This window comes from Propithecus coquereli, unplaced genomic scaffold (assembly GCF_000956105.1).
Source record: "Propithecus coquereli isolate 6110/MARCELLA unplaced genomic scaffold, Pcoq_1.0 Scaffold15, whole genome shotgun sequence".
Classification (NCBI taxonomy): Eukaryota; Metazoa; Chordata; class Mammalia; order Primates; family Indriidae; genus Propithecus; species Propithecus coquereli.
In genome coordinates this window covers 3,372,140-3,385,348 of record NW_012139413.1, presented here as the reverse complement: position 1 = coordinate 3,385,348, position 13,209 = coordinate 3,372,140, and the positions used below count along the sequence as shown (strand labels likewise).

Here is a 13,209-nt window from a genome sequence, read left to right as displayed (position 1 = left end):
AAAAAAAAAAAAAAAAAAAAAATATTTGAACAGTCTAACATTGCTAAATACTTTTATGAATAGAATAATATACCAAATTTTGGTGACAAATAGTATGTGATAATATGTTTTGTATAAAAAAAATTTAGACACAGTATAAAAATAATTATATTGCCTCACAAACCAGTCTTACCTGTATGAGTTCTTACATGCGTTTTCAGCTGGTTACACTGGGTAAATGCTTTTCCACACAAGTGGCAGACATAAGGTTTGACTCCTTTATGTATTCTCATGTGCCTTCTCAAGCTGCTGGCTTCTGAAAACACTTTCCCACACGTGTTACACATTGGCTTGGCCTTGGAATACCTCTGATCCAGCTCTTCCCCAGAATTCTCCAACTCATAAGGACTCTTGACACTGGCTATATTAGACATAGAGTGTTCTTTCAGAGCACAGTTTGGCTGTGATTTTCCTCGTTTCCGTTTCACTGTAACAGTTTGCACAATATCTTGTGCTGGAAAAGTATTTTCCATAACTGATGTCAACTCCAGTTCTGAATTATCATTTCTTTGTGTAACTTGTGCTACTATGGGTGTGGATAACTTATTTGTATCTAAGAATAATTCAACAGATGCATTCTCTAAAATGTCACTGGGATATTGCACTGTTTTATTCTGCCCTGTTTTCTGGGAGTTGAAAGACTTCTTTTTCTTTTTACTTTGAGACGACTTCTTTGCTAAAGCTCCTTGTTTAGGATTTGCCTGAACTAAATCTGCGGATACTTCTGACTTCTCCCGATTGCTGTAATCTCGTAGAGTAAGAAGACAAGTCTGTTGATTCAATTCAATGTTTCCAGTAATACTAGATAACTCTGTAGAAGAGGGATTAGCAATAAAAGCAAAATCTTCCATCTTTATTTTACATTTAGTGACCACCTCTTCCACTTTGAGATAGTCAGCAGCCTGATGAATTTCTTTAACATTCCAACTGTAAGGAAACAAGGCTAAATGACAATATTCTGATCAAAGAAAAACTGTTTTTGAAACACAGCTGCAATATACTTCAGTGTCTTTTAAAGACCTAATGAAGCAGAATGCTGAAAAAGGTGTAAGTAAGAGAAAAACATTTATATAATTAATTCATTCAGAATAATGTTCAGATAAAAATCTCTAATTTTACAGAACTTGAAAAGATGAAAAATAGCTATTCAGAGGTGTCAATGAACCAGTACAGAAAAATGAAATGTTAACTTTTTTGGCTGTTTTAAAAAAAACCCTAGAACACAAAAATACCTGCTGGCAACTCACTGCCTCCTCCCATTCACCCTGAGGCCTCTTCAGATGGCAACCAACTTTTCTGGATTGGCAACAGGAAGAGTAATAAAACTTGTTTCCTGCTATCTTCCCCTGCTCCCCTGTGAGGGACATTAAGTTTCTCAAACTTTATTGTGCACGTGAATCACACACGGAGCTTGTTAAATGTAGACCCAGATTCAGGAGGTCTGTGATGGGGCCTCAGATTCTCCATTTCTAGTACACTCCCTGGTGATATCAATGCTGCTGGGTTAGGGTCACTTGGAGAAACAAAGTTTTAGAACCTGTTAAGCTCTCTCTAGCAACCCTCCCACACCTTTTTTGGCGACACTCAACTCAAGGTAGCTGGAGAGTTTGTCATTAGATTTATATAGAAAAGATTTAAGCCACTGTGTTCAACATTCTAGTCAAGGTTTACTGAGCATCTACCATGGGTAGTACTAAAGAGATGTTAAAAAATAACAAAATGAAAAATAAAATAAAAAAAAAGAAACAACAAATAATCTCTGCCCTTCAGAAGTTTACAACGTGGTGAAAGGTTTGTTTTAATCCAGCAGTGGCTCTGGCATTACTAGCTGAATTAATTGGGATAAGTCTGCATCTTTAGGGGCTTCAATTTTCTTGGCTGTATAATTAGAGAGTTTAGTTGGTATTAGTACTAAAAATATGACCCTTTTAATTATGTGAGAATGGAAATACACACACACACACACACACACACACACACACACACACCTTCCAGTAATGTTCCTATTTGCCATTTTCCCCAAATATTGTTTAGTTCTCTAGGAAGATGATATCTTTTCCCTCTTTATTATAAGCCAGAAACATGTTTATATAGTGCTGGTAATACTGTTTTTGAAAAAGGACTAAAATTTGAAGTCAAATTAAAAACTAGTGTCAAGAATCTCTAAGATCTCTAAAAGTATCTGATAGTATTTGCCATTTTCCCCAAATATTGTTTAGTTCTCTAGGAAGATGATATCTTTTCCCTCTTTATTATAAGCCAGAAACATGTTTATATAGTGCTGGTAGTACTGTTTTTGAAAAAGGACTAAAATTTGAAGTCAAATTAAAAACTAGTGTCAAGAATCTCTAAGATCTCTAAAAGTATCTGATAGTATCTACAAATCTCTACTCATATTCTCATCATCTTCTAATTAAACCTGCTTTGGCTCAAGTGCCACCTATACGTTTCCTCTGATTTAATTTAGCATTGCAATGGATTTTTAAAAATTGTCTTTTATTATAAACTTAATCATTTTTCAACTCATTATAGATTTATAGGCTAATATGAAAACCCTGACCACCAACTTGGAGAATATTTCATTCTCTGGGAAAATCCATCCCAAGTTCCTAAATGTATTACAAATAAACTTTTGGTATATAATCTGAGTCTTTTCCCTAGATAAGAAAAGTTACCTAAGACATTCTTTTCTTACAGCTCTTGGCTGTACTTTTTAAAATATATAATGAATGATTTTTGTGATCAAGTTAATTCTCTATTTGCAAAGAAACAGCACAAATTCCCCAAATATAAAAACAATCTTATTCACCTTTTATATAAAATGTTTTATACATATATACAGCATCATCACTCTCCAAAAACATCAGATTTCTTCTTAGGCATTTTTATTGGTTTTGTCACATAATCTATTATTAAGAAGTACAATAAATGAGTGACACTAGTAGAATGAAAATTAAATTTATGCTACCATTTATGTGTAACTAAAAAAGATCTTTTGGTCTCAAATTATAATTGTGCTTAGTGTTCCAGAAAATGAACCACCAAACAGATAACAAGGTCAGGTAGCCTTTAAGACCAATATAAGCTAGCATTAAGTGATACACAAATTGTACAATATTAAAATAGTAATTCATACAAACTATCTATTTCATAGACAGCCTATAATCTCAGTCAAGAGAACCAATCAGCATTTGTTTACTTTAATAATTGATCTGCTTTTGTTTGTAAGTATTAAGTAACAGTGTTTCTGAACTTGCTTTCATCTTTTGAACAGCCACCGAAGGTCATTTAATTACATATTGCCAGGTATATGCCTGAATGGTTTATAAGATTAGTTCATTTAATCCTCAGGACATGCCTATGAAATCGATTATAATCCTCATTTTACATACAAATGAAAAATCAGAGATCCAAAAAAATTAAGTAACTTGTCCAAGATCATAGAGAATTAGAACCAAGGTAGACTGGCATTAGAGCCTACTTCATTCTATTATTCTGCCTGTTTTCTTAATCACTAAGTTGTAAGCCTTTCTATTTTGGTGTAAGTCCTCTCTTACATTTCCGACTGGGCTCAAAGAATTAGCTACCCAGCTCCTCAGGAAAGATATGTACCAGAAAAGACTGAACAAAACACCTGGCTCTTCTTTACACTGGTTTTTTGCATGAAGGCTCAAAGTAAGGTGCTCTGCCTTGTGTTCAAATCAATTTAAGATTTTTCTCTGGTATAGTTAATTGAGAAAGGGAAACCATTAAATTGAAGGTCGGCCAAAATTCACTGGTCTTGTTATTTTTTATTAAATATTCTAAATTTTAAGATCAGAGATGCCTGCATAGTTGACTATTTAGCAAAGTTAAATAATTTATCATGTGAGATTAATCTATGACACTATTCCTTTAATCAACTTACACAGAAGTGACTCACTTAAAGATTTCATTATACTAAAATTTAAAAATAATTCCAGAACAGCATGAATGTTTCCTTTTCAAAAGGATTAAGTAGCACCCTCATTCTAGTTTTTTTTAAAAGTTTATTTCCATGATGAGCTACAATATAAAAGGAAGGGAAGGATTTTGCTTAATGTGTACATGCGTATCTCCATAGAGATCATCTGGAAAACAACGAATGAAAATATATAAAAATGTAAATAGTGGTTATCTGTGGGTGGCAGAATTTCAAGTGTTCCCATTTTTTGTTTTTTCTAATTTTTCTCCAAGAAAAGTGGAATTAAAGGGGGAAGAGAGCGGAGGGTAGAGAAGAGAAAACAAAGGAAGGAAATTAATGTTCACTGAGAGTTGGTTCTTCAAGTAAATCCATATTTAATCTTCATAGTTAACACCAAGGTGGTTATTACCATCTCATTTTTAGATGGGGAAACTGAGGCGCAGAGAGGTTACATCTTGCTTAAGGAGACACAGTGACTAACAGGCAAGATCTAATTCCAAAGCCTATAATCTTTCCATGTCAGAAGATTATGAATAGTCTACTTGTATTCATACTTTCATAAGAGATGGAATTAAGAAGACAGGGGTAATCTGACCAGTTTCTCTTTGCTTTTATCCCCTCCACATTCCCCCCACAATCAGTAAATGTAATGCTATTAATCCATTAAGTGGGGAGACACACAGTGCCTGCATTCATTATCAGATTCATTAGAACCTACTTCTTCTTAATGCAGTGACAGTAGTAAGCATTTTAGAGAAGAATTCTAGCATCTCTGACCTGACTTAAGCATTAATACTAGTCAGCTAACAGAGATAACAGAAGGAGCCACTGCCATGTTATGCTCCAACGAAGTTATTTTCCAGAATCAAGATCAAGAAGAGGTCCCGCATGCTGCTGTTTTTGTTGGCAATGGGAGAACTATTACATGAACACAGAGGTTCTACCTTCTTTCCCCATCTACTCTCCACTCCAAACACCTTAAGAAGGAAGGGATAGAGTGAGAGAGAGAAATCAGAGAAATATGAAGACCAAAAAGCAATGGGAAACTGGAATTCACTTAGAATTTGTTGTGTTTGATCTTAGAGTTTACATAACTAAAATCACGGGCTTTGTTTCAGTAGATAAATCTGTCAGAAATCATATTAACATCTGTGCTTTTTGTGCTTATGAAATGTTTGCTCATCCCAAATCAATAATACTGACTTCTTCATTAAAACACTGTGTGCATGACTCTAAGTTCAGAAAATGAATGTTAAAAATACAAATCTACTTTAGCTCTAAAGACTACTGACTAGCTTTTATAACTGAAAATAAAATGTGTACTTTACCTGTCAAGATTTAAAGTTCCTGTATATATAAACTCCAACAATTTCTGAAATCCATCAGCCTTCACCTGACTCTGATCAAGAAAGACATTGTTCTCAGATGTGCTTCTGTAGATCGCACCAAAATACTCACTAAACGAGGCGAGCACATTCCTATGAGCTTTAAACTGGAATTCCCCAATCACTATGGTGCAGTCACAAAGAAAACCTGCTTCCCGTTGTTTGTTCAGTCTCTCTAAAAGGTGTTCACAGTGGTGTGAATACTGCATTTTGATATCAGAATGGAATTTTACCCGTGACCTAAAAGACAAAAAGAAATAGTAAATCAGTAACTACATTTTTATGAAACGTTCGCTCAAGCAATTGATGGAGGGAGAAGTGACAGAGTACGTAACATGAAGTTAGCTCTCATTTTATCATTATCAAGCATATATGGTGAAAAATGCTTAAGGCATATGTGACTTTCTGTTTTATCTTGACCAACTAACACAATCTTTTGGACACCTAAATAAATAACGATGAATGAAAACACTTCCAGTAGCTGAAAAAAGCACCGCAAAATTTCACGCTTTTACACCAGTTGAGCCCTCAGACTTTCAAGCTCAGTAGACATATGCATGTTAAAAAATTTAAAAGGCAGTAAGAAATGATCACTTGGGACAGATGGGAGGAGACACGGTAAGAGTTGTTTAAAATTGCCCTCAAATCACCAAAACCTGTTAGCTTCCCCAGTGCAGTTTCACTAAAACGGAGGCGGGTGCCCAGGGGGCGGGGAATGCGCCAGGCCAAGTACTGTCAAAGGTTCTATTACTCGCCACACCGTCTCCCCTCCCGCTCCCCACACAAGGCGGCGTCGGAGAGTGACAACCAAAGCCGGTCCCTCCTCGGCTTCTGTTATCCAGCCCTCCACCCAGCTCCCAATCCCGCGAATTCCCACAGCAGGGGTTGTGACCAAGGCCACCACCCGGGCTGCCTAGCCCAAGCTTTCCACCTTCGCTCTGACCCGTGCTCGAACTCCAAGGAGGCTGCCCTCCGATGGCCTAGGGCCTGGAGAGAGCGGAGATGGCAGGCTGGGGGCAAAGTCGGAACTCACCGATAGCAACCCAAGGGGGGAACACAGTTTCTTCACTCTCTCTCCGCCATGTTGGGAGGACGTCACTGCGCTACGCTCCGCCTCTCCCTTCTCCATCCACCGCGGCGTCACGTCCGGGTCTGTCATCCCGTAGCAACGCAGGAGGCTCTAGGGCCGTGGAGGTCCGACGCTGGCCAGGTTGGGACTGGCTGGCCGACAGAGACCGCACTTACCCTCATGCTAGGACCCCCCACACACACACCGCGGGACAGCAGGCGTCATGGAAACGAGATCTAAGGACTCGCTCACAGCACTCGGCCTGCCTTCGTCGTTCTAAGCATTGCGGTGGGCCGACATCGTCTCGCGGTCGGCCGGGATTCTAGGCCGAGGCCAGGCAGTGCCGCACAGCGATCTTGTCTCCTGGGGCCAGCTGCGCATTGCATGCTGGGGCTTGTAGTTGCTCGTCTTATCCCATCATCCTCCCTTTCCTCAGGGCCCCACCAGTGGGAACTGCTGCGTTGTGTACCCGCGCTCTCGGCCATTGGGGATTTTTGAGCTGAGACTGAGCACCCCTTTCCCGTTTACGTACCCGAAAGCTCTCGGGACCCTCTGGTTCTTGTCCGCACCAGCCAACTCTAGCTCAGTTTCCAGGATACCCTTACCTGGTGATAGAAGTCTGAGATGCACGAAAGCGAAGCAAAGCAGTTGTACACACTGGGCATGCGCAACACTAGAGGAAGGTGGGCTTTATACCGGAAAAGGTTTTCCTGCGTTTGGACTAGAAAAATTTTAATACAATTATTTATATCGATTTCAGATTTCGAACAGTGAAGGAAAAAGATACCAGTTATCTTTGTAATGTGCAAAAGTGTCAGAAAAAATAAGTCGTGTTGGTATGTTAGAGTAGATTCTTCCCTAGTACCCGCGGACATTATAAACTCTCAGAAAACCAGAACTTCAACATTTTTTCTTGTTAAAAGTTATGTGTCAGGACTGCAAGGAATCTTCCCGCGACTTTATCTGAAAGGACAGCGTCGGCTTAAATATATTCGTCTCTTCACTCCTTAATAATTTTTTCTCCTTACTCTCTTTATAAATTCCTTTGTTCTCTGTAAGAATGGTTTTGAATAAAAACCATAACCGTATCTTTACAAGGAAAATTTTGAGGCTGTTTTTTTCTTGATTTCATCTGAGTATAATTTTCTTTCGGATTCCATTTTTTTTTTGTAGGAGCCCTTTTCGGTAATTTATTAATTCAGAAATTTTTATGAACTTAGGTATCACGCATGACAGTATGTAGAACAGGAATAAAACATGGTCTCCCGGAGTTTAGGGAAAAATGCAATCTCGAGGGGAAAACTACGAAAACCCAAGTGACATCAAAAGACTGTTCAGGAGGCGACCGTTCTTACACTGTTTGATATCCACTTCTAGTCTACATTATTTTTTCAGTTATTAGATTATGAGTCGAATTCATTGTTTAAAACCTGGGGCACATCATTCACATGTGAAGCCTTCAGTAAAATCCTTTGTGAACGAATAAAGTAACATTCAAATTGAAAGCTCAGAAAGTTCTGCAGGTTGCTATAATATCATGTCTTTGAAGGATCAGAATAATTTACAGTAATTATAGGTTAGCACACTAGTCCCAACAGGGAGAAAGAAAAGGGTTGTTTCCGCCCGGTTTCGAACCGGGGACCTTTCGCGTGTTAGGCGAACGTGATAACCACTACACTACGGAAACCCTGCCGGCAGCAAAGTCTCTGTGAACCCTTGATATATATGTTTTGGTAGGCAGTTCGCAAGCATTTAAGATTGAGTTAAATGGGATTAACGTAATTTTAAAGATAAAAACAGAAGAAGTTAAAAGTAACCATATGCTCAACAGAACAGTGCTGAAACTATTTCGAAAGTTTGAATTTGCATGCATTTTCTTTCAAAGCTTCCCTGGGTACCGCTGTAGAAATCAGGCGTTTCCCTTGGGTACACTTTTTTTTCTTTTCTAGGAAATTAGTAGTTTTTCCTTTGGGTACACTTTTTTCTTCTCTAGGAAAGAAGCGTTTTATGACACATCTTTCCGCGCCTCGCGCTCCTCAGAGTTTGGGGAGAATTATGGGGCTTCCGCTGGCGCTGGCAGGCTGGCGGCACGCGGGTCCTGAGTCCCGGCCACTGCGGCGGCGCGGACCCCCAGGCCCCGTAGCTTTTACAGCGGCGAAAAAGGGACTTCAGACTCCGGTGGAAGGACCTGTAAATTATTTTTGAATTTCCTCCCCGTGCTTCCGAAGACCAACCAGAGGTTCTAATTTGTGTGGTTTTAAAATCTTCTACAGGGTGTGCAAGACACCCTGTAGACACCAAGATGGGTTTTTTCCTTTTACATGAATGTGCTTAAATTTTTCTATTTAAGAATTTCCTATGACCTTAGAAACTTGACTTTTCCGGCAAAGAGGCAGACACATCCGTATCCCTGAAAATCCAGACCAGAGAATGAGAATTAGCTTTCAGATTACACCACAGGAATATAATCTGACAAAATTGTATTTTTTTTAATGTTCTACCATTTTATTAATAATTGTATGGATTTTGTTTAGAAACCACAGGAAGAAAACACAACAAAACATTGCTCAGGATACAGAAAAAATATTAAAAGATTTTAAAACTCATTTTTAATCCTAACATTTTTTGTCTCCTTTTAGAAGTTGAGCGTTTCAGAAGCAAGGATAGTGCCTCCTCTCCTGCTACAACTTTCCCGTGAAATCTCCTCCTCTCCCATTTTCATGGGCTCCCTGGAGCCAGCACCTGCTAACAAACTTAAGTGGCTTTGGAAAATAAAACTCTTTGTGGCTCTTCATAATGTTCGAGAAATGCACTGGTGAAGGGTTAGATTTGTATCTTTTGGTAGGAAAGCCGAGTTTTCCCGATATTAGCTTTCCGCCACTCAGGGTGGGGGGAGCCCAGCCCCTAGGAGAAGCAGTCGCCGGCGGGACTACGGGGCTCACCGGGCGTCCAGAGAGCCCAGGGGCCGGGGGCTCTCCCGCCGCCGGCCCGAGCCAGCCGGGCGCAGGCCTCACCGGGCCGGGCCGGGGCCTCTGTGACGCGGCGTTCTAGGCTGTAGGCCCTGGCAGAGCCTGCAGTCGGAGCGGCCCGGCGACAGGAGGCGGCGACGCCAGCGGCGGCATGAGCGTCTACCGGCTACCGGTGGTGATCGACAACGGCTCGGGAGTGATCAAAGCGGGCCTGGCTGGGAGCCGGGAGCCCCAGTTCGTCTACCCGAACATTATGGGCCGCGCCAAGGGCCACGGCCGGGTGGCCGAAGGCGAGCAGGAGCTGTACGTGGGCGAACAGGCGCAGGCCAGGAGAAGCTCGCTGGCCGTCAGGTACCGCCTTCTCGCGGCGGCGGTGCCCCCGTGGGACCCGAGGGAGGAGGAGCCCCCAGGAGGCGCGCAGGCGCGACGGGAGGATAAGGAAGCCCGGAGCGGGAGGGGCTCTGCGGGTTGGCGTGATTGCAAATGCGCGGGCCACAAACCTCGTAGGGTACCAAACGTCTTAAAGACGGAACATTACTTGTTCTCTATGTCTAAACAAATGTATTCAAACGTACAAATAAAGTTATCGTTTATAATATATGAATTCATTTAAGAATATTACTTAATTCATGGTGCCTTTTGTCATTTGGGTTATTCTCTTCAATTTAATTGATATTAAAATTGTACTATAATGTAGGGATTTCCCAATTTTTTTAAAGTCAGAAACAGTCTTCCAAAGGGAGGGGGGATGGAATGCAACAAAAATTGCAGAGGAAGGTGGCTGTGCTAATTTTTGTTAGTGGTTACCTTCTCTGAGAGGCTGTGGCGGTTATTGCCCGTAAGAGGTAGTGGTAATAAATACGGGGATTAACTGTGGTTTGAGAGAGTAGGAACTGGAAAAATAAAAAACCAATTTATCTTATTGCTCTCCCTACAGCTACCCAGTGGAGCGTGGTCTCATTACTTCCTGGGGGGACATGGAGATCATGTGGAAGTATATCTATGACTATAACCTGAAGCTAAAGGCGTGTGATGGCCCAGTCTTGATTACCGAGCCAGCACTGAACCCGCTGGCCAACCGGCAACGGATCACTGAAGTGTTTTTTGAGCATCTGGGTGTTCCTGCCTTCTATATGTCCATCCAGGCTGTGCTGGCTCTCTTTTCTGCTGGCTTCACTACTGGCCTTGTGCTGAATTCAGGTGCTGGCGTTACCCAGTGTGTGCCCATCTTTGAGGGTTACTGTCTGCCCCATGGTGTCCAGCAACTAGATCTGGCAGGCCTTGACCTCACCAGCTATCTCACCACACTCTTGAAGAACCATGGTATCATGCTGCTTAGTGCTGCAGACAGAAAGACTGTCGCAGACATTAAGGAGACCTCTTGTTATGTGGCAATGAACTATGAAGAGGAAATGGCCAAGAAACCTGACTTGATAGAGAAAATTTACAGACTACCTGATGGGAAGATTTTCAGGCTCCATGATGAGCTCTTTTGTTGTCCAGAGGCCCTCTTCTCTCCCTGTCTCATGAGCCTTGAGGCCCCTGGCATTGATAAGATGTGCTTCAGTAGCATAATGAAATGTGATACAGATCTGAGGAATTCCTTCTTCTCCAATATTCTTCTTGCTGGGGGATCAACCTGTTTTCCTGGTTTTGATAAGCGGCTAGTTAAGGATATAGCAAAAGTGGCTCCTGCCAACACCCCAGTGCAGGTTACAGCTCCCCCAGAAAGGAAAATATCAGTGTGGATGGGAGGTTCTATTCTTGCATCCCTGTCTGCCTTCCAGGACATGTGGATCACTGCTGCAGAATTTAAAGAAGTTGGACCCAACATAGTACACCAAAGATGCTTCTGAAATACAGATGAAGTGGTTAGAAGAAAATGTTTTGCATATTTGCATATATGTGACAGAAAAGTTTGGATATTATATGTTTCTGGGAGAACAGAAAATACTTCAATTATTGGGTTGTGTATGTCTCTGTTGCTTTTCTATAATGGGGGCAATAATAATGGTGAAGTAGTCAAACAACATGTTTATTGAGTAGAACCAAGTTAAATATTTTAACCAAGTTAAAATAGTGTTTCCTATAATGTTTCTTCTAAAGTTGATCTTGGAGAGCTTACATTTCCCTTGGAGAGAGCACTTAGTGGTATGTATGCTATGTGCCAAATGAGTGATAAGATTTAAGCTTGTTGAAGTTTAGGGAAAGAAGGTTGCTGTCAGGAGGAAAGACTTCACAACAGAAGTATGTCATCATGGATGGGGTGTTATTAAGATGGGTAGGGGAGGGCAGACATCCAGGCAAGCATAATAAAATGAGCAAGGGGCTAGAGATGAGAATGAACAAAGCATATTCAAGGCATGTTTAGTACACTGATTTTGTTTAAGTGAAGAACTCATATGGAGCAGAGCAAGAGCTATAAGTAAGAAGATAAATTAAGGCCAGGGACTGAAAGGCTTTAAGTGCTAAATGTCCTATAGGCAAAGCGGAGCGATTAAAGATTTAAAAACAGGAGACATAAGGAAATTCTGTTATGATAAATGTGGCAGTAGTTTGAGAATAAATTGAACTGGGAAGGCCCTGGAAACTCAGTGATCAGTTAGAAAGTTAATAGTCCAGACATAAAATAGTCAAGTCTTGTACTCAAGATTATAAGCAATAGAAATTTAAAAGAAGAAATTATGAAAAACTGACAAGACTTCGTGCCTAGTTAGATGGACATAAAGGGGAAGGAAGGGTCTGAGATGATGTGGGAAGCTGAAAGCACGGTGGTAGTATTGACATATAACATATTTAGTATCTGCTGTATGTAACATAGTGTGCTAAGTGCTAAGGAGTCAGATCCGGCCCTTAAAAAGCTGACAGTCTAGTAGAAGATGTGGAATTCATACCGAAATTACAATAATATAAGGTAGAAGTTGATTGAGTGTCCTAAGAGAAGTATAAAATGCTCTGGGGGTCCATAGAGGGGTCCAAAACCAGTTGAGAGCGCAAGGAAGATTTTTGGTAGATGTGGCTAGAATTTAAACCTAATGGAGTACCTTTTCCTCTGAATTTAGAGGGCAACATATGTGGGTTCAGGTCCAAACCCTGCCACCTACCAGCTACATGAACTTAGGCAAGTTGTTTAAACATTTTGAAGATAAATTTCCTCATCCAGAAAATGGGGTTGCTGATCACTGTCTCACAGGGTCATCAAGTTCAATGAGATAATGTACTTAAAGGCACTTTCAAAATACAATAAAATGTTATTTTTTGCTTATAGAATTAGAAAATTTACAGGTTCAATTCAGATACTACTTCCTCCAAGGCATCAAAATTATTTATTCCTTTGTGTCTCATCACATTCTATCACTTGTACTTCTAGTGACCACTTAATTTATGCAGCATTATTTTTTGATTTGCTTGTCTTTCTCCCTCATTAGATATGTTCTTAGAAGACAGGGATTGTGGGCTTTTCCTTTTCATTTCTGCCCCCTTCTCTGATGCCTTCCATAGTACACTTCAAGTAGGTATGTAGATATATAGAATTGACCAGAAGCACATTGCTGGCGAAGGGAACTGATATCATTCCTTGGCAAGCAGTCTCCCATTTTAGTGATTGTAAGACTAGGTTGAGTAAGGTATAGCAATTATCTGAGGGCAGTTTGAACAGTTGATGCCCACACTCAGTAGATTCACAAGCATTGTAGAGAGAATGATCCCAGCCCCTCACTTTAGAATGCATAAAGCATTTTTTTAAAATAAAGAAAATAGGGTTAGCTGTACATTATCCAATTTAAACTTCAACATCCCAGAGAA

General features: G+C 40.5%; 2 protein-coding genes and 1 non-coding gene across 3 annotated transcripts in view; 1 reads left to right on the top strand and 2 right to left on the bottom strand.

The window, feature by feature from the left end:
• Positions 1–7,061, bottom strand: part of MYNN (myoneurin) — a 20,042-nt gene extending 12,981 nt beyond the window's left edge. The window contains exons 1-4 of the mRNA XM_012640162.1: positions 6,969–7,061; positions 6,401–6,588; positions 5,311–5,607; positions 160–966 (exon numbers count right to left, since the gene is read on the bottom strand). Coding sequence (XP_012495616.1) covers positions 160–966; positions 5,311–5,576 — 1,073 coding nt within the window. The 5' untranslated portion in view covers positions 5,577–5,607; positions 6,401–6,588; positions 6,969–7,061. The remainder of the gene's footprint in view (positions 1–159; positions 967–5,310; positions 5,608–6,400; positions 6,589–6,968) is intronic.
• Positions 7,062–8,050: 989 nt separating this feature from the next.
• TRNAV-AAC lies at positions 8,051–8,123 on the bottom strand. Its single transcript has one exon. It is a non-coding gene; the product is annotated as a tRNA-Val (tRNA).
• A 1,071-nt stretch (positions 8,124–9,194) lies between these two features.
• ACTRT3 (actin-related protein T3) lies at positions 9,195–11,792 on the top strand. The gene is made up of 2 exons (XM_012640193.1): positions 9,195–9,756; positions 10,343–11,792. Exons 1-2 carry the CDS (start codon positions 9,557–9,559, stop codon positions 11,259–11,261), a joined length of 1,119 nt encoding a protein of 372 aa, XP_012495647.1. The 5' UTR covers positions 9,195–9,556; the 3' UTR covers positions 11,262–11,792.
• Positions 11,793–13,209: the final 1,417 nt, after the last annotated feature.